This window comes from Leopardus geoffroyi, chromosome D3 (genome assembly GCF_018350155.1).
Source record: "Leopardus geoffroyi isolate Oge1 chromosome D3, O.geoffroyi_Oge1_pat1.0, whole genome shotgun sequence".
NCBI lineage: Eukaryota > Metazoa > Chordata > Mammalia > Carnivora > Felidae > Leopardus > Leopardus geoffroyi.
The window spans coordinates 7,167,947-7,187,179 of record NC_059339.1 but is presented as its reverse complement, the minus strand read 5'-3'; the positions used below and the strand labels follow the sequence as shown (position 1 = coordinate 7,187,179).

Sequence of the window (19,233 nt, the reverse complement as noted above, 5' to 3'; positions counted from 1 at the left end):
GTATCTCCTGGACAGAAACCTAGGTTCCTGTTGCTTACAAGGATAACCCCCAACATATCCATCTTTGAGGATATGAAACTCTAAGCAGAGGAACAGCCACTGAAAAGGGGGGTGGGGGGGGGGGAACATAAGATTAACACATAACAAAACCATTAAGTCTCCCCTAGAACTTCATTCACAATGAATGAAGTTGGATGTTCCCACTCCCCTTCCAGGACTCCCATCAATTTTTCAAGTTTAATTATGCGACTTAAAAATTATGTACATGCCTCCCTCTAGATCTGCATTGTCCAATATGGTTGTCTGTGGCTACATGGGACTGGCTATTGATAACTAAGTGTGTCTAGTCAAAATTGCGATGTGTTAAAATATACACTGGTTTTTAAAAATATGTAAAATCTCAACTAAAGTTACATATTACCTGTTGGGATAGACTAGTTCTATTTGTTTAAATTTGGTTACAATTTTTAAATTACTGCTCTAGATGAGGGCAGGATGGATCCTAACACTCATAATGTATGGCCAGCTCCTAAAATAATATAGAAAAACACAGGACACAGTGTATGCTTTAGTATCCACACTGCCTTCTGTAAGCCCGTGAAAATTTCTAATGACATTGATTTGAGAAGATATAGCTAACTTGAAAAATCTGAATTTGTGGGGACTGCAGAATGAAAAAACAAAAACCATGGTACCATTCCCCCAGAAACCTGTCACTCAAGCATGAAGAGCCATTTCTTCATTAAATAATTGTTCTCTGGAAAAGCCCTTTACCAAGGTATATTAAAAATCTTACAGTACAACTACACATTCATCACAAAAACATGCCCAATAAGCAAGTTGACCAGAGTTATGAATTCATTTTAAAAATAAAAGCGTTAAAGGGCGCCTGGGTGGCTCAGCCGGTTGAGCGTCCGACTTCGGCTCAGGTCGTGATCTCACGGCTGGTGAGTTCGAGCTCTGCATCAGGCTCTGTGCCGACAGCTCGGTCTGGAGCCTGCTTCGGATTCTGTGTCTCCCTCTATGCCCCTCCCCCGCTCATGCTCTTGTCTCTGTCTCAAAAATAAACATTCAAAAAAAATTAAAAAAAAAAAAAAAGGTGTTAAGTTTTTACCATTAAGCATGCTTCCCTTGTTGTATTGTGCTACTACATTATAAAGTTGTTTTCCAACGAATTTTTCTAGGGAAAGGTGAAAATTATGACTTTGTAGTAATAAAAGCAAATCAATTACAAGTTCTGCGGTTCTCCCCCTCCACCCTGTTTATGCCCTATTTAATTTAGTGACAAAGTAGTTTTCTAACATTTTAGTACTAGTGAAGACTTCAAAGGGATAATGAGCAAAGGGCATACCAAGAACTTGTTACAAGGCACTTTATTAAAATAAAAGTGCTTACATCCCTTTAATGTATTAATCTATTTCCTGAATAACATGGAATATTGAACAAATATTGTACACCAATTCTGTTCCTTAGAGTAGTAGGAAAACAGTATTAATTTAATGTTTGTTATTCCTCCCAACTTTTTACATTTTTGCTCACCGTGGTATTGCCTAGAGCATATTTAACTGTTAAAAAAAAAAAAAAAAGGAATTTCTACCTAGTGTTCTCTAATAGCAATTGCAAAATGCTACAAAACCCATCAAACAAATTCAAATAAGAATTCCAGGTAACTTAAATTAACACCAGTTTTGAGAAAACCATTTTTATTATCATCACCACCCAGCTTATTTGTGCTGGATTATGTACCAAATGGCCAGATCTTCTAAAGAACATCTACATAACATTTCTTTCATGTTTCAAGAGATGAAAATAACTGTACAAGGTTAAGTACAAAAGTACACAAGACAGCGGACACGAAATATCCATGTATGAGATTTTATCCCACCTGCAGCTTTTATATATTTGAAAAGTAGAATTCATGAACTAAAAAATATTGTCCTTCTATAGTCCTGTCAAGTTTAATGGAAGTGTGTTTAACCTGATTACAACACTAACACCAGTATCACTGATCTGATATTTACAAAAAATCGTATTTTTCAATAAATTAAAGTCAATGCAACACCCATGCAAGCTAGAATGCTAGCTGTTTGGTGAACAAGGACCTGACATCAGAACCAGAAGTCTATAAAGTCCCAAACAGTAGGTCTGATCTTTTTCAAACTGCATCCATTCCTCGCATTGATGATGTGAAACCCAATCCCATTCCTCTTTGTGTGTGGGTCTGTGATCTTGCCATTTCATACTGAGCATCTAGATTTCTAAATACTTCTTCCTGTTGCTTCAAAGTCTTGTAACTTTCTTCATCAACTGAGCTACATCCAGCTTCATCTTCGCTCTAAACATCAGATAAAAAAAATATATTGTTAAAATGAACACAGATGAGAAAAAAGGTTTTTCTCACTTGACAGTACTTATGATAAATCACATTTTTTAGGATATGGATTTGACCTTATTTAGCTCCCATTCATCCATTTAGCACGTATGAAGTACAAGGCAATGTTCTAAGTATTGGGAAGGACCAGGAGATATGCTATTTTAAAAAGGCAGGTGAAGAGTGCCTGGGTGGCTCAGTCAGTTAAGCATCCGACTTCGGTTCAGGTCATGATCTCATGGCTTGTCAATAGGAACCCCGCGCTGGGCTCTGTGCTGACAGCTCAGTCTGCAAACTGCTTCGGATTCTGTGTCTCCCTCTTGCTCTCTGCCCCTCCCCCGCTCATGCTCTGTCTCAAAATAAACATTGAAAAATTAAAAAAAAAAAAGAAAAAAAAAGCAGGTGAGACAGGACTATAAAGAAGTTGACATGTGAGCAGAAACCAAGAATGATGCAGGGACCTGAGGGAAGAAAAGGACAGGGAAAGCTAGCAGCAGATGCAAAGGTCCTCTGGCATTGTTCCAAAACAGCCAGTTCAGTGCAGCTTGCTTTAAGCCAAATACCCTTTCGATGAAAAAACACATTCCCTTAAGTAATAATACCTGAGCATTTGTGAAGTTTTCCCAATTGTTATATTAAATCTAATACTGGACCTGTACATTTACACTTTACTCAGGGGAAAAAAAACTCTAAATAAAAACTTGAAACAAAAAAATCTATGTCTTAATTTAAAAAAACTCCCTGGAAACTTTATTTACTAAGTAAAGCTTACAATCTTAAAAATGGTTCATCTAAGGTATAAGCAAGTTATAATCAACATGTTAATTTAAATTGAATAATTTGTATTGTCAACTAACTAGTGATAACATAATTCTGTGAAATTAATCTGAAGAACATTAACAAGAAAGCATAAGAAAGAAACCAAAGTTGACACATTACTGAAATAACTTTTAGATGGAGGAACAATGTTAACCTGAAAATGTTAATATGAATTTTAATTCCAACCATGTAACTCACCTTAATACCCATTAGTTTCCTGAACTTGACATTTTGGTCCTTGTTTCCAAAATTCAATTTTTCCCATATTTCAGCAGACTGGGATTTGTCCTGTTAAGAAACACTCAACTTTTAGAATACATAAAATTTAGGTTCTCTTTTATCAGGTTACTAAATCTCTCTGTAAAAGAAACAACAGCATTTATGGCATTCTACCAATGGAGTTTATCATTATCATTATTTTAAGATTCCTATTACAATGTAATGAAACAAAGAAATAGAAGTACTTCACATTATATCCTTCATGGAAAAAACTTAAGCTAAGAAGCAGCTTCTTCACCCATTATAAATTTACAGGAATACTGTGTTTTTTTGTTTTTGTTTTTTCCTAAAACTGGACTTAGATCATGCTTTTTCCAAAATTAAGTAACTGTGGTAAATTAAACTATTCCAATCAGGTTTGCAGAATAATAAACCCAAACCAATCCTTTCCAATCCACTGTTGCTCTAAACAACTACTTATTAGGTATAAATGACAATAAAGAGGAATTAAAAAACTTACCCCTTCTTTCTTGCCCTGCCAAAGCATTTTCCTTTTTTTCTCTTGTTCAGCAAATTTCATTGGATTCACAGCTGCTGGGTTGTAATAGCTAGGTACAGCTATTCCGGTCTCTGCCAAAGCTTTAGCCTGCAGGGCAGCCATCTGAGCTGCCATAGCTATCTGAGGGGTAACTTGCGTTCCTGATGCCAACAAGGCAGCAACATTGAGAACAGAACCTCCGGTGGCTGCAGCTGCTGAAGAGAAGGGAAGTACAGATTTCTAGACTAAGCAAAGCAAACCTCCTAATTTACAGCAGTGCGTTTACATGTAAGAACTAATCTACGAAAAGACAGAATATTTTCACCAAAATAAGGAAATGCATGTTAGTTTATAAAGCAGTTAACAGTTTAGTAAAAATTTGCTGGACGTACTTATAAGATTTCCTGGATGTGATCCTTTATACGTACTTTACGTATCTGAAAATAGTAAGAATTCTACAAACAGTAAAAAGATTCATGATTTCAATGAAAATGAACTATGGTGCTTGTAGCTAACTTGTAACACAATAAAAACAGCCCAACATGGGGCTCGAACTCAGGAACCGTGAGATGACCTGAGCTGGTCAGATGCTGAGCTAAGCCACCAAGGCACTCCTAAAAACTTTCCTTTTTACAGTCTTTAAGCTTACAAAAGGATTTAAGACATTTATTTGATCTTAAACGAGTATTTAAGATATTAAGGAAGACACACGTAAAACAAATACTAAGCCCAAGTCCTATAAAGGTTAAATGCCATGCCTGGTGTTTCCATTTTAAGTGGTTGAGTCAGGAACTGCATCAATTTTCAGTGAACAGACTGTTCTAAGTATTTTTCTGTCAGTCCAGAATATAAGCTTAAAAAGTTCTCTCCATTACTAATATCGTGGCAATCCAGTTATGAAAGTTTTGAGGAAAATAACAATTTGTACAATTTTAGATAATTTCAAGAAGCACCAATTAACTAGAAATGTCAACAAAACAAAAAACACCTTCCAGATTACATTCCATACAATTCAACAAGCACTCTCTGATCATCTTCAATCAGGCAATGTTTGTGTTATGTCGAAAGTCTTGATTTCTTATCCAGGTTTAGCCATTTTATTAAACTGCATTTTCTTAAAAATCATGACTAAAAGACGTGCAGTACGGCTAAAGTTTAAACAAGAACAGTGACTATTCACTTGCCAAAATTACGTCCATCAACTAATTAAGAAACATATACGCATGAAGAAATTTTGAGGTATGAAAGTTAACATCAAAAAGTAAGTTGTCCACATTTCAGTAACATTAACCAAAACAAACAAAGGTTTACTGTGCACTGCTGGCTAGCAAGGATCACGGGTGATTTGCTTCCATTATTTTTCTGAATTTTTCAAATTTTCTATAAGAAAATGCCATACACTTTCATAATAAAGAAAATAAATTACCTGCAGCTATTTCTTGTTGTTTTTGTTTTTCAACCATTTCTTTTTCTCGCTGTTCTTGTAATTTCTTTGCCCTTTCCAACCTGTCAATAACAATTGCATTGAATTTAAAATAACGCTCAATATAAAACCATTATTTATCTTTGTACTTCTCCATATGTACAGACACGAGACAATATAGAATTTTAAATTAAATTTAACACATTGGTATCTGAATATGGGAAAAAAAAGCATTCGTTCTTAACATATCAGCCAGTTAAAAGAACTATTTCAGTACTTGTTTTAAACATTTTTAAATTCACGGAATAACCAAAAACTGGAATAGTTTTTACACACAGTTCCCACAGAGAGTATTTTGAAAAAATAAAAATTATTCAGTCTTGAACTGGAAACATGAAACATAAATTCATCTCCAAATGAAAGAAAAACAGGTTCTGGTTCACTCTAAATTCACTAATACATACATATACTAAACATGCTGTCAAGCCAATATCTATTTCTTATATAGCAAGTTGTAAGTAATATCATCTTCATGAGTTCCTGAAAAAGAAGCCTCTTTTCTTCAAAGGATTACTGATTTCCCAATCATGAGTTAAAAGCCACCCCTGCCTCCTTCAATTTGGTATAAAAGGACAAAAATTAGGGAAAAGATTTTGTTTTGGGGTACTACAAGTAGTAAAATACAGTGATAGCAAGTGGGCATTCACTTTAACAATTGCTAAAATTTACATTATATGAATATAACAATCTATAATTTTATTCCCATTTATTGATCACATATGCAACGAAGAAACAGTACAGACTTGATTTTGTCCTTGGGGATAAAAGTTTCTGATTAGGGATAACATTAAAATGTTGGTTCACATACGTGAAAAATATTTTCAAATGAGTTTAAAAATTTCGTTCTTATTTTTTAAAAAAGGAACAACAACGGTCTACATACTACAGTTTCTTATTAACCAAAGATTTCCCTTCAAACTTCAAATTAGCCAAAGAGCAATCTGGTATTCTGAAAAAAGTTATTTCATATAAATTTATCTGAAAATCACTAAGCAGATTATTTAAGTCAAAATAGTTTTAGATGCTAGAAACAGCTTCAAAAGTAATAAAAGCCCCAAATTAAAACACACCCAACTTAATAAGAATACAGGGCTTAAAAAAATACTGGCCAGGCTTAATCGGCTATCTTTATAGATTAGTTCCATACTATTATAAATTACTTCTTAATTTCGTTGATTTTAGTTTCAGGAAGAAAATATAATTGACTGTTATTGGTTGCATATTTAAAATGGCCATTGCAGGTTGGAATTAACACCATTCACTAAGGTGAATGGAATGAAAAGGGGCGAGCTCACACCTTTGCTGCTGCTGCTGTTCAGCTGGAGTTTCTGCCAGGCTGGGTTCACAGGGCAGCAGCCCATCAGGTTACATTGTGATAACTGTATTTTTGTAATGAAAAAAAAAATACAAACTCAATTTCATAAGGGAAAAAACCCCAAATCAAAAGTATAGTTTTCAGAATATGGGAAAACCTGCAAACAAGCACTTGGATTTTACTTTACTTCTTCTCTCTCTCTATAAGGCAGTTCTTTCAATGATTTTGCACGTTTTGGCCAGACAGCCCTACTGTGTGTCATCCCACAATTATCAGAACATCCTTGACATTATTTCAAAATTAAACCATACAACAATCTCATGCTATCAGCAGTAAAATTTACAAGATCAAATAAATCACCTTGCAACGTTAAGCAATTTCAGAGGCGAAATTTAAGAGTTTTTAAGGGTTTCAATTGCAAACCAAAAGTATTTATAAGCCTAAATTTGAGAAAAATGAAACAGTTAATCACGAAGGGAAAAAACAAACTGTTGCAGACATTGTAATCTCTCCAGTTGGACAAACTGGTAAATGTTTAAAATGAGAATTAACAAATTACTTACTTATTAGTTCTACATCACAGAGCTGGCACAATAGCATAGCTAGATTTAATCATTTCACTTATACTCTGAAACCATTCACTTTGTCCACACAATTGAGTATCTACTTCCAGTTGAAAAAATGAAAAACACATCAATAGAAAATATACGAACCTCCTAGCTAAAGCTTCTTGTGCATCCATTGCTGTGTTTCTGCCTCTGAAGGGAGGTGGACTGGGAGTTCGGCTTAAACTTCTGCTAAATCTTCTTGGTTTTTCAATTCTCTTCTTTCTATCTCTGTGATAAATCATATTTCACATGTTGCAATACAGCCAAGTAATAATAATTACCTCACTTAATCAAAACCAATTATATTTACATGGGTACCAAACAGTAGATAATATACTTCAAACCCTTTCCTCTCCACCTCTGCCCTACAGCTTCCACAAGGTATCAAGGTTCCTTGAACATGCTGCTAGTTTTCTGCAAGTTCATTTAACCATCCCAGTTACAGACATTTAGAATGTTTCCAGTCTTTTGCTCTTACAGTGTTACAAGGATAGATTTTATACTGTTATTTTATGCTTACGTAGGTGAATATATAGGATAAATCCCTACTAGCAAGATCCATAGTTTAAATGTTCCTAGTATTTTAATCTACAATGAATTAGTTCATAAATGTTAAAAATCCAAAGCACGTTATCAGAACAAAAGAATTAGGAAAATTAAAGATTAAAAATAAAACAAAAAACAGGCAGCGATCAGAGTGGAGTAACAGTGGCCAAAACTAGAATTGCCATTAAAAAAAAAAAAAAAAAAGCTAGAAATGCCATAAATAATGGCCTGTATTGTCCAAATGGAGAATAAAAATTATGGTAGTTAATGGTGAAATTCATTTACCCTAAATTCACTAAACCTCATAACTGGTAAAGTTCAAATTAGTAACCTATTACAAACTAAAACTACTGATATACTGGAATGCCTGGGTAGCTCAGTTGGTTAAGCATCCAACTTCAGCTCAGGTCTCACAGCTTGGGAATTTCAGCCCCATATCTGGCTCTGTGCTGACAGCTAGGAGCCTGGATCCTGCAAGGGTTCTGTGTCTCCCTCTCTCCGCCCCTCCCTTGCTTGTGTTCTCTTTCTCTCTCTCTCAAAAATAAACAAACATTAAAAAAAAAAAAGCTGATATAGTGATCAAAAGTGATAAACCAAGTTACTGTAATAAGCACAGTCTACTTTTACCTGTATTTCAGTCTTTACAGACTAACTTGAGCAGTAGGCTAACAAAAAAGCTTTTCTATTACTTTAACATCAGGACCTCTGCATATACATACACTATTAATAACCTCCTTATGTAAATATAATTATAACTACATCCTCTGAATATTTACATTTTTTCTCTTGTGCTTCAAAAAAATTTTTTCTATTTTATTTTAGAGAAAATGGGGGGGGGGGGGCAGAGGGAGAGAATCCCAAGCAGGTTCCATGCTCAGCATGGAGCTGATGCTGGGATCAATCCCAAGACCCTGGGATCATGACCTGAGCCAATATCAAGAGTCAGGATGCTCATGTGACTGAGCCACCCAGGTGGCCCTTCTCTTATTTCACTTCCTGTCTCAACAAATTAAAGCCTCCCCTCAAACAAGTCAGGTTTGAATAAGCTCATCTTTCTGAATGTCTGAGATAGCATATAGAGTGTGGTGGGTTAAGCACTCGTATTCAGACACACTTGGGACTTGGTCCTGACAGTACTATTTAATAACTGTATCATTTGAGGCTTCCTAGACAAGTTACTTAAGGTTAAGTCCAATGGTCTGAATTCACAAAACAATTGTTTTGCTACTATGATTTTAATGGGACTATTCCTACCTACACTTCACAGATTTTCTGATTAAACGAGTATATGTAAGAATGCTATGTAAATGTTCAGGTTTGTTCTTTATTGGTCAGAATGTGATAAAAAAAAATTTTTTTTAAGTTTATTTATTTTCATAAAGAGAGATGGAGACAATCTCCCGCAGTAATGGTGGGGAGCCCAACATGGGGCTTGAACCCATGAACCACGAGATCATGACCTGAGCTGAAACCAAGACTCAGATGCTTAACCAAGTGAGCCATGCAGGGACCCCATGATCAATATATTTTATAACTCTAAATAAAATTCTGATCCACAATTTTGATGTTTTCATAGTGAGAGAAGATGAACAGACCCTGTGAGGGACCTACCTAATTTTATTCATGATCATGACTACTTACCGACTTCTACTCCTTGTCCTACTCCTGCTTCTGCTTCTATGCCTGTGTCTTGATCTTGAACGGGATCGAGATCGGATCCGACGTTTTCTTTCCCGGCTTCTGGATCTTGATTTCTTCCTCTCTCTGCTTCTGGATCTTGACTTCTTCCGCTCCCTACTCCTGGATCGAGACTTCTTCCGCTCTCTGCTTCTACTACGATGACGCCTAAAAATAAAGCCCACAAATTTGTAGTTACTTAGAGATGTATCTTTTCAAACTACAGACATTATGAATTAATTATCTACCGTGTGTGCTGTCAAATCAGGCTATAAACTACCCTGTATTGTATATAGAAAGGATAATTGAAGCTTTTAATGAAGGAAGTTATAACAAATGGGCCTTTATTCTTGTTTGATGATGCCTCAGAGGGAATACAGTAAAGCTGTAACATGCCAAAAATGCAATGCATCCTACCCCAACTTAAGATTCTGCTTAATAGTTTAAAGTCTACTATTGCCTCATCGGAGTATTTATGCAACTTAAAGATGACAAGTTAATTACTGAAAAATTTTGACCCAGTTTGATACCACCTATTTCCACAAACTCCGAACATGATGTTAAACACTGCTTCTTAAAGCAAAATTCCCACAAAATTTCAGCCATGACCCAGTCTCTAAAAAAAACCTTTTCACCTATACCACACAGTATCAGCAAATTCTACACCAACAATATAAAAGGATCATTTTATTGGCTTAAACATAGTTCAGCTATGTAACTTTTTAACTACAAGAAACAGATAAATTACAAAGTTAAAAACAAACAAACAAACAAAAAGCACTTCACTAACTGAATGTGTGAATCATCATCCTTTACCCCCCAGTCTTGGGACACCATTTTTGCCTTTATCGGGTAACAATGTCCCAAAGATTTTGGCAACTAATGGACATCAGTAGGCAAGAGAATAGGTCAAGTTAGCAAACACATTATTTTCTTCTCCTTTCATATTTTGAGAGAGAGCACACATACGTGTGAGAATCCCCAAGTAGGCTCCTCCCTGTCAGTGCAGAGCCTGACGTGGGGTTCAAACTCACTAACCATGAGATCATGATCTGAGCTAAAATCAAGAGTTGCTCAACTGACCAAGTCACCCAGATGCCCCACCAAATATATGTATTTTCTAATTAAGACTGTTTGGGTATTGCTGGATTAATGAGAAGCTTCCCATAACATAGCTCTACGGATGGCAGTCACTTATAAATGCCCAAACTACTTACCTTTCACGAGACCTAGATCTTGAGTGACTTCTGCCTCTTGATGACTTTCTTTCTTTGCGTTTGTGTCTGTCCTCGCCATTTTCAGATGAATTTAGTCGTTCTCTTCCTTTATCAGAAGAATGTTCTTTGTCATTATGTTCCTCAGACTTGTGTTTCTTAGATGATTTATCTTTGGATTCATGTCTTCTTGCCTGTTTTAAGAAGAAGTTGGTTCTTTCAGGAAAATAGTGCAACAAAGAGAGTTAGTATGGGTATCAGTAGACAAAAATGTTGAGATGCAACATTAGTAACCTTAGGAGTGTGTGGCAAATAAAAAAAATGATCTAGTTTCACATCACCCAATGTTGCAGATGAATACTACTAATCTTTGTCTTTATAAATCCCCCAAATGCAGTTTCCTCCCCAAATTAACACAATTAAAACAATGATTTTCAATGTTGAAGTAATACTGAAAAACCATCATTATCAGAAAAAAGGATTCCCTGATGTTTCTTTTTTTTATCTAAAAGAGTAAGGGAGATACACATCAAAGCTTTCAAAATTTTCCAATAAACCTTTTAAAGAAACAAACCACATACACATACATACATCAACTTCTAAAACCAGAGTACATATCATTTACGTTTAAAAACAGTAACAAAGATGATCAGGACACAAAGAAATGCACCAGAAAACGCATTTCAATTAGGTAGCTAAATAAGATTAATCTTACTAATTATTAGTATTTTCTGCAATTTAAGTTACTTTACGCAGAGTTGAAGTGTCCTTTTTAAAGCTATACTGCCACATTCTCTCTAAAAGACGGCTCTTGATTTTTCTCCCAATGTCTAAACTGTGATGCAATCACTTTTCATCTTGCAATATCCCAACGGGCTTGGAGTTCTATTACATTTCATGTACCTAGGGTAGAAAATGGCAACCGTATCTGTTTTAATTTTTACAAAATCAAACTAGGCATAATATAATTAATCCCTACACCATTATACAATACCTACTTTCCCCATACTCTGAAAGATTTAAATCCAAGGCTTTTGCTTTCACAAAATATGCATTCAGAGACTGAGCTAAAATTAATTGCATGATCAAGTCTCCATCCTACACTCACACACCAAATTAGGAAGTGATAAACATTAGATCTCCTCACATTAAGTTGTCAAACCCATCTTTTAGGTAAGGCTTAAAATCCCAGACATCTCAGAATCACAATTTTAAAGCTGGAAGGAAATTCAGATGGTCTAAATTCCCCTTACTGTAAGTATGACTATACTAAGATCTAAAGTCACAAAGCTACATGGTAGCAGCTGAACCCAGACCCCATGTTCTTCTGATGCCCAGGACACTGCTTTTCTACCACAACAGGACACTTATCTCATGTTTCCCAAACAGGCCATAGCATGTTTCTTTCCACTCAAGATTAACTTTTCTTAAAAACAAAAAACTTGGCCAAACATTTTGGAACATGCATGATATATCTGAAAAGAATCATAGTAAGTTAATATTTTGCAGAAAAACAAGAGACCTGGAGACACACCTAAATTTTACTTTCATTGCCAGTTCTCTATAATATGAACTTATAAAAGTTATTTCCTTGATTTTGCCATATAGTGGCAAACTGGAAAAGCTTTAAATGGTTCAACTTCCAAAGGTTTTAGAGTTTATTTCAATCCAGGTTTCCAAACATAACATTACTATTAAAAAAAAAAACATTAAAACCCTTAACTGATTTAAGATATACTTAAGGGAAATAGGAGTTTGAATGACTAATAGTTACCTTATCATGAAGTAGGCTTATTATTTTGCTATCTGAGTCTGCAGCGTCTTCAGTTCAGTCTCTTCGCGCATTAGCACGCTGAGTATGATTTATTATAGAAATGTTATCATGTGAGCTAAACAAAATAGTCATTTTCACAAAAACTCTCCTAAATTAAAAATTTAACAGAGCTTCCATTAGGGGAAGAGGTGAAGTCCCTGCCCACGTTTTTTTTTTTTTTTTTTTTTTTTTTTTTTTTAGGAGTCCCTTGCCCAGCCCCCATAAGATTCTTCTCCTCCCTTTTTGGCTCCTACTTCTGTTCTTCCTTGTTGGCTCATCCCTTGTCTTCTCAGGTGGGCGAGCAAGTTAACTCCTCTGCAATACAGCTGCTGTCTTTTTTCCTCAAGTTTTGCTGTCACCGCCACCTTTCCAGCTGTCCCTCACAGACCCTTTTACTTCAAAATTCAATACTACTTTTAGGAAAATTGAACTGGTTTGCTAATGAAAAGAGGACTCTCGTTACCTTCCATAAAGAAAAAGTAGCCCACGGATCTCTAGGATATTGCTAAAGATGATTGCTATTTAAAAATCCTGAGCAGTCGTCAGGCATAAGGAGACTCGGGACCTCAGATTAATGGAAGCTCTGTGTGACAGGCCTAAAAAAACCAATTATAATCTTCATATGAAATTTTTATTGTGAATATTTTCACAACATAATAAAATTAATAATTTTTGAATGAACTTTTCATATAAACAACTATCTTCTTGAACAATGATGAATCCATATCATGCTTATTTTATAACCCAATTAACCTTTTAAATTTCAAGTTTTGGTACTTACCTTGATGAAATCATATATTCACACAAACATTTCTACCAGATATTTTACAAGAATTTTAAAGTGCCTATTCACTACAAAGTGTTAATTACCTCTTTGCTTCTGCTCCGGCTCCTGTGTTTTCTTCCTTCATTATCTGTAAACACATACAAAAGTTCACCATAAACAAAGATACAGAAATATCTCAAAAGCAAATTCTAATAGTTAGCTAAAAGACAATTTCCAGTCCTTCTTCCCCACCCTTTTTAAAGTAGGCTTCATGCCTTGCGTGGAGCCCAACATGGGGCTTAAACTCACCACCCTGAGATCAAGAGTCAGACCCTTAACAGACTCTAGCCCATTTTGCTTAATTAAAATTCTACTTACTTTCAAAGACTATTTTTTTATGGCAAGGTGGGATTATTCTAGTTAAAACTGTATGTATTTGAAACAAATCAAGCCATCTGTACAAACCAGATATAACTGAGAGTAAGCAAAAAAAACAAAAAACAAAACCCTCCATGACAAGTCAAAAACAGATACTGTCTTTCAGTTTGTCACAGACTCTTAATTTACAAAACATTCTGACTAGCCCATCTTGTTTTCCAGTCCACAGAAAATTTATAAAAGGGCTTAACAGAGGTACACAAAAAAACAAAACAAGAATACAAAAAAAGAAACAGGTTGAACTAAATTTGGCTTAAGTGGTGAGAAGGGTGCTATAGTTTAGAATGATTTCCGGGGCGCCTGGGTGGCGCAGTCGGTTAAGCGTCCGACTTCAGCCAGGTCATGATCTCACGGTCCGTGAGTTCGAGCCCCGCGTCGGGCTCTGGGCTGATGGCTCAGAGCCTGGAGCCTGTTTCCGATTCTGTGTCTCTCTCTCTCTCTCTCTGCCCCTCCCCCGTTCATGCTCTGTCTCTCTCTGTCCCAAAAATAAATAAACGTTGAAAAAAAAAATTAAAAAAAAAAAAAAGAATGATTTCCATTCAAAACTGATTTTAATACTGTACAGTTTCAAATATATATGTAAAAATATATATCTGAACTATCTTATAGGTAATTATCTGTGGGCACAAAGGATAAATAACTAGAGCTCAGGTCTTAAAATTCTTTTAACTCATTACCATTCTACTTTTCACTTAACCTCTTCATTATATAGCAGTACTAGTTAAAAAAAAATATACAGCAAAACGTCACGCTTCCTATATCACAGCAATCTATTCTTTTTCAGGTTAACGAGTAAGGAACATCTCAAAACGCCAAAATCTCTTGCTTCAGAAATATTCTAACATTAAATTAATCAAAACACAAGGTTAAACACATTCTTGTATATCAAAGCATGTTAAAGAACTCCAGAAAAACATACCACTGCCCAGACCACAGCTTTCAAAAACATTTTCCCAATGTTGAAAAAATGAAATTTAAACATCTCAGGGTTGACAAATAATTATTGTGACACAAATAATTTTTGTGACACAAAAACACGTTTAAACACGTTTTTGAAAAATATGTATGTATGTATGTATATATATATATATATTTGCCTTTGGAAAAGTTATAAATTTCTCCATGAAGACATTTATGTTTTTCATAATTAAAAAATTCTCCAGAAAATCACCAATGTACTTTATTCATTTCTCAATTGGGGGAAAAAACATTAATTGTATCAAAAACTAAATGTATGTTTTACACACACATCTAAATGGATTATAACAAGTGCTGATAGTGGTAGTTACAGTTCCAACAACTCATACCTGACTTTCGTTTTCTTTCTCTTGACCTTGATCGTGATCTTGAGTAATGATGTTTTGAGGCTCTAGGAGAAATAGATACATCTGACTGCTCTTTTTTCTTATCTCTATCTGGGGATGTCTTTTCTGGGGCTAGTCCATCTCGCTCTGTGTCACTAGCCTAGAAGTTTAAAGAAAAATGATTATAAGTTCTTAATTACATTTAAAATGTTCCAATTTCTTAAAAGAAAGGGAGGGAAGAGAATGATCCTTGAGTTAAAAAAAAAAAAAATCAATAAATCAGAAGGCTAATTTCTAAGTACCTATTCGTTATACCTGATAAACCTAAATAAATTGAAATGACTAACCCAGTAACAAAAATATATATGATTAGACTGATGTCTTTAACTTTAAAAAATCCTTATTTTCATAACTTTAAAAACAACGGGGGAAGAAGAGGGCTCCAAGTATTTTCAAAGAACATACATTCAAACAGAAAAAATACAGACCATTTCAGATTTGTGAAGTCATTTACCTGACTTTACCAATATGCTTATTTTAAAATAGCATACACTAAAAAAGCATTTAAAATAAGTTGGGAAAATTTAGAGACTCAAGTCTGTAAAATCTAAGAAAGCAGCAGAGAGAATGCTTCTAGATTATAAAAGAATAAACAGAAAATTAACTTACCTATCTGAGAACCCAATCTTAATTTCATTAACCCTCTTTAATGAAAACAGCCCCCTGGCACAGTGCTGCTGCAAAATATGGTCTGCCTCTCCTCACATATGCTCTGGGCTATGGAAACATTAAGTTGTTTCTGCTTTAAAGCATCTTATAAATTTTCACAATGCAATTAAAAAAAAATTAAATTGTACGTATACTTTCCAAAGAGTCCTGACTTAGATTTTTTCGTCTAAATGTTTTGTTTTCCAGTTTATAGAAGGCAATTTCACCTGCCTTGCTCATCATAACAAACTACTCAGCACAGCAATCAAACAAATGAATTCTTGTTACTAATTTCCAGTTAAAAAAAAAAAGTATTTCTGTGGCTGTTTAACTGTGCAGTCCAAATTACAAACAGCAGCATCATACAAAAAAGACATTGATTTAAAGGAGTCATAGAAAAAAGCTTCAAGAAGCTAAAACCTGAACTGTTCCCAAATCAGATTTTGATAAAAGTCAGGGGAAACAGTTTCAATAGTATTCAGAAGGTGGACCACTTGGCCCTTGACCTAAGAATGGTTTTTACATTTTTAAAAAGATTAAGCAAGAAATGAGACAGAAAATGTATGTTGTTCACAATGTCTAGAATACTTACTACCATGCTCTTTACAGAAAAATCTGAATTGGATAAAAAGGGAATCACTATAAATTTTCAGCAGGAGGAAAAATCACATGACAATGAATTTCTCCTTCCTTTAGGAAGATTAGTCCAGAAAACAAATGCCAAGTAAACTAAAAGGGGAGTAATTTAACAAATGAAGGGGGAGAAATTGCACTATTTCAACAACTATTTACTGAAGAGTCACAAAAGTGCCAAACTCAATGCTAGACTCAAAGAATAAAATGCTAAAAGATTTACAAGCTTAGTTGGGATGAAAGACATAAATGTGTTAAGCCTCTGACAACGGTTTAAAAAAAAAAAAAAGCAAACAAAGGAAACAACTAACTACTGGAGAGGTTCTTAGAATCATTCAAGGGTCTCATCAATTTTCTATGTATGGGTGATTTTGGAATCATAAAATTTTTGTGGTGAAAGCTTTCATCGCATAGATTGGAGTTCAACTTTATCTTACAGCAAAGCTCCCCTAAGATGCTCTTTGTGCTCTACTTTCTAATAAATCAAGCTGTATCAATTAATCATGATTTTCACATTACCCATTTTCTTTAAATTCTCCTTATCGTTATCCTTATGGGCTACTTCAGAGATGTCTGTGATGTTAAGTGCTAGTAAAGCTTACACTTGGTAAAACTGCAAAAACTTAAGCACTGTTTCACTTCTCTTGGGGGCATGCTGCAGAACCACTGGCACATGTCATTTACTTTTTCAGAGATCACGACTAGAGCTATAAACCACCTTTCCACGGAAAAATCAGCATCTAGCCCAGGTAGTACAAGTTTTCAGTCAAGTTTATTTACGTGCATCACAGAAGCCTGGCAATAGGGAAGTCAAATGCCCATGGCATAAGGGATGACATCCAGTAATAGAAGCTAATAACTTATACCAAAAAGCCATTTTCATCTGTAAAATATATAGAACAAAAACCGTCCTAACACTAAACAGGTATGAATCATAGGTAGCCAGTTGGCCCTTATTTCCATGAGGCTATTTTATAGTCATAGCCTAATGAAAAGTATCCAAAAAAAAAACCCAAAAAACAAAAACAAAACCCAACTGAATAAAATTTCTCTGATAAGTTCTTAACTTTATTTCGATTTAGCAGAGAGGTGTACATAAGAAATCTTAAATGCTAATTGCAAAGCCGTCTTCTACTCTAGCATTTGCTTTTTCAGAAAGCCACCAGTTATCCTAACATTTTAATCTTTTTTTAAACCCTAATAACGCTCAAGACCAAGTACACAAATCTTTTTCCAGTGCAAAGAAGGTACAGTGAATCTAATACTAGGCCACTTCTCCAGGGGACTGTGTCTTTTTATTGAACGAGGCACTGCAGGTCCAAATGTTTGAAATGGCTTCGTTTTTAAATTTGAGCCCAAGTAAAACAATGCTATTCTTTATTTAAAGTACCTTAAGGGTCCCAAAACACTAAACAAAGGAAAACATTACATCGATTAGTTGCACAAATATAAAAAAAGGCTTCCAATTGTTTGAAACCTTATCAAAAATCGGTTAATTCAATTAGGCATTGGAGGAGGGGAGTGCAGAAACCATCCTAATTCCAGAAACCCTAATTTTTATAAAAGAGCAAACAATAAATTTTTCGTTATGATTATAGCCCCACTTGTTTTCGAAAAGGAGTAAACAGAACTTTTCTTTCGAGTGGAAAGGAATACAAAATGCTTGCATTTTTTTTTTTAACAGTTTCAGTAAAAATGAAGTAATCACAATAACGCGATCCACCAGAATTGGGCATCTTATACTCAAAAGCAGGCTTTTTTTTTAAGCACCATTGTTCTTATTTAAAATTAAACGGGTCAACGCAGGGTTCTTAAATTTAAAGAAACAACAGCAATGATAAGGCTTTATTATAATGCTTTTCAAAGACTTCAAAATGATTACATCACGAGCCTCTTCGGAAACAGAACAATCAGAAATCGTAGCTCCAAAGCCTTCCCGTAATTAAGCCGAATTTTTTTTTACTCCTTTTGAGCAGCATCTTCCTCAGGTCCTTACTAAAAACAAATTAAGGTTTTAACAGGAGAAACACTAATTGAAATTATGCAACTAGAATCTTACTGAGCGTAAGCAAAAAAACCCAAACCAAACCAAAATAAAACCCCAAAACCAAAAAAACCTGCTATGACTCTTTTCCCATTCTATCCACTACAGACAACGCCTTTTTGACCCAATACTTTTCCAAGACCCTCGCCCCCCCCCCCCCCCGCATGCTTTTTCTCTCTTCCCCAGCCCTTCCCCAACACGGACATAAATTCCCAAGCCCTAATGGAACTCAATATAAACCACTAACAATGAGTAAGCTAAACTGGACGCCGGTCCGTGGGTCAGAAAGAATACAGGGCTGGAAAAAAGATGAGGAAAGTTCTGGAAAAAAAAAAGACACTCCCTGAGGCTCCCCACCCCCATCGACACCGCCTCATTTCCCCCTCCCTACAGCAGGCAGCCATGATGGCGGGCGCAGAAAAAGGCCGCGGCGCCATTTTGTCCACACACACGCGCGGACAACAGCTCTGGGAGCCGTTCACCCACTCTTTGGAGAGTAGCAGAAAAACATCCCCGGCTTTAAACCCAGAGTTGGCACCTACCGCCATAGTCCAGAGTCCTTGCCGCTAGTGCGGCGCCTCCACTTGCCGCTCTCAACAGTACCGGCCGACCCGACGCTTCGCCACAGACTAAATCGCTCGCGCGAGAGACCCGGATGGCACAAAGGGGGATGAGGCCCGGTGCGTCGCACAGCTTGCTGGGAAAAAAAAAAATGGGTGGTGATAAGAGTCTCTATA

At 35.5% G+C, this 19,233-nt stretch overlaps 2 protein-coding genes and 1 long non-coding RNA gene across 7 annotated transcripts in view; 1 reads left to right on the top strand and 2 right to left on the bottom strand.

The window, feature by feature from the left end:
• Positions 1-1,358: 1,358 nt before the first annotated feature.
• On the bottom strand, positions 1,359-19,150 carry RSRC2 (arginine and serine rich coiled-coil 2). Of its 5 annotated transcripts, none has more exons than XM_045458596.1 (10): positions 19,039-19,150; positions 15,115-15,271; positions 13,474-13,517; positions 10,794-10,984; positions 9,541-9,744; positions 7,459-7,581; positions 5,374-5,453; positions 3,930-4,162; positions 3,389-3,478; positions 1,359-2,335 (listed from the first exon to the last, which is right to left on the bottom strand). In XM_045458596.1, the coding sequence occupies exons 1-10, from the start codon at positions 19,042-19,044 to the stop codon at positions 2,156-2,158; spliced, it is 1,308 nt and encodes a 435-aa protein (XP_045314552.1). In that variant the 5' UTR covers positions 19,045-19,150; the 3' UTR covers positions 1,359-2,155. The 5 variants fall into 5 exon arrangements, with proteins under 5 accessions (XP_045314552.1, XP_045314555.1, XP_045314556.1 ...); XM_045458599.1 differs by having other exon boundaries at positions 1,687-2,335; positions 10,794-11,006; XM_045458600.1 differs by having other exon boundaries at positions 1,687-2,335; positions 3,930-4,159; positions 10,794-11,006.
• LOC123588192 lies at positions 18,264-18,899 on the bottom strand. The gene is made up of 2 exons (XR_006707744.1): positions 18,744-18,899; positions 18,264-18,447 (listed from the first exon to the last, which is right to left on the bottom strand). It is a non-coding gene; the product is annotated as an uncharacterized LOC123588192 (long non-coding RNA).
• Positions 19,078-19,233, top strand: part of KNTC1 (kinetochore associated 1) — a 75,914-nt gene continuing 75,758 nt past the window's right edge. The window contains exon 1 of the mRNA XM_045458591.1: positions 19,078-19,176. The gene's annotated coding sequence lies outside the window, so the exon portion shown is untranslated. The remainder of the gene's footprint in view (positions 19,177-19,233) is intronic.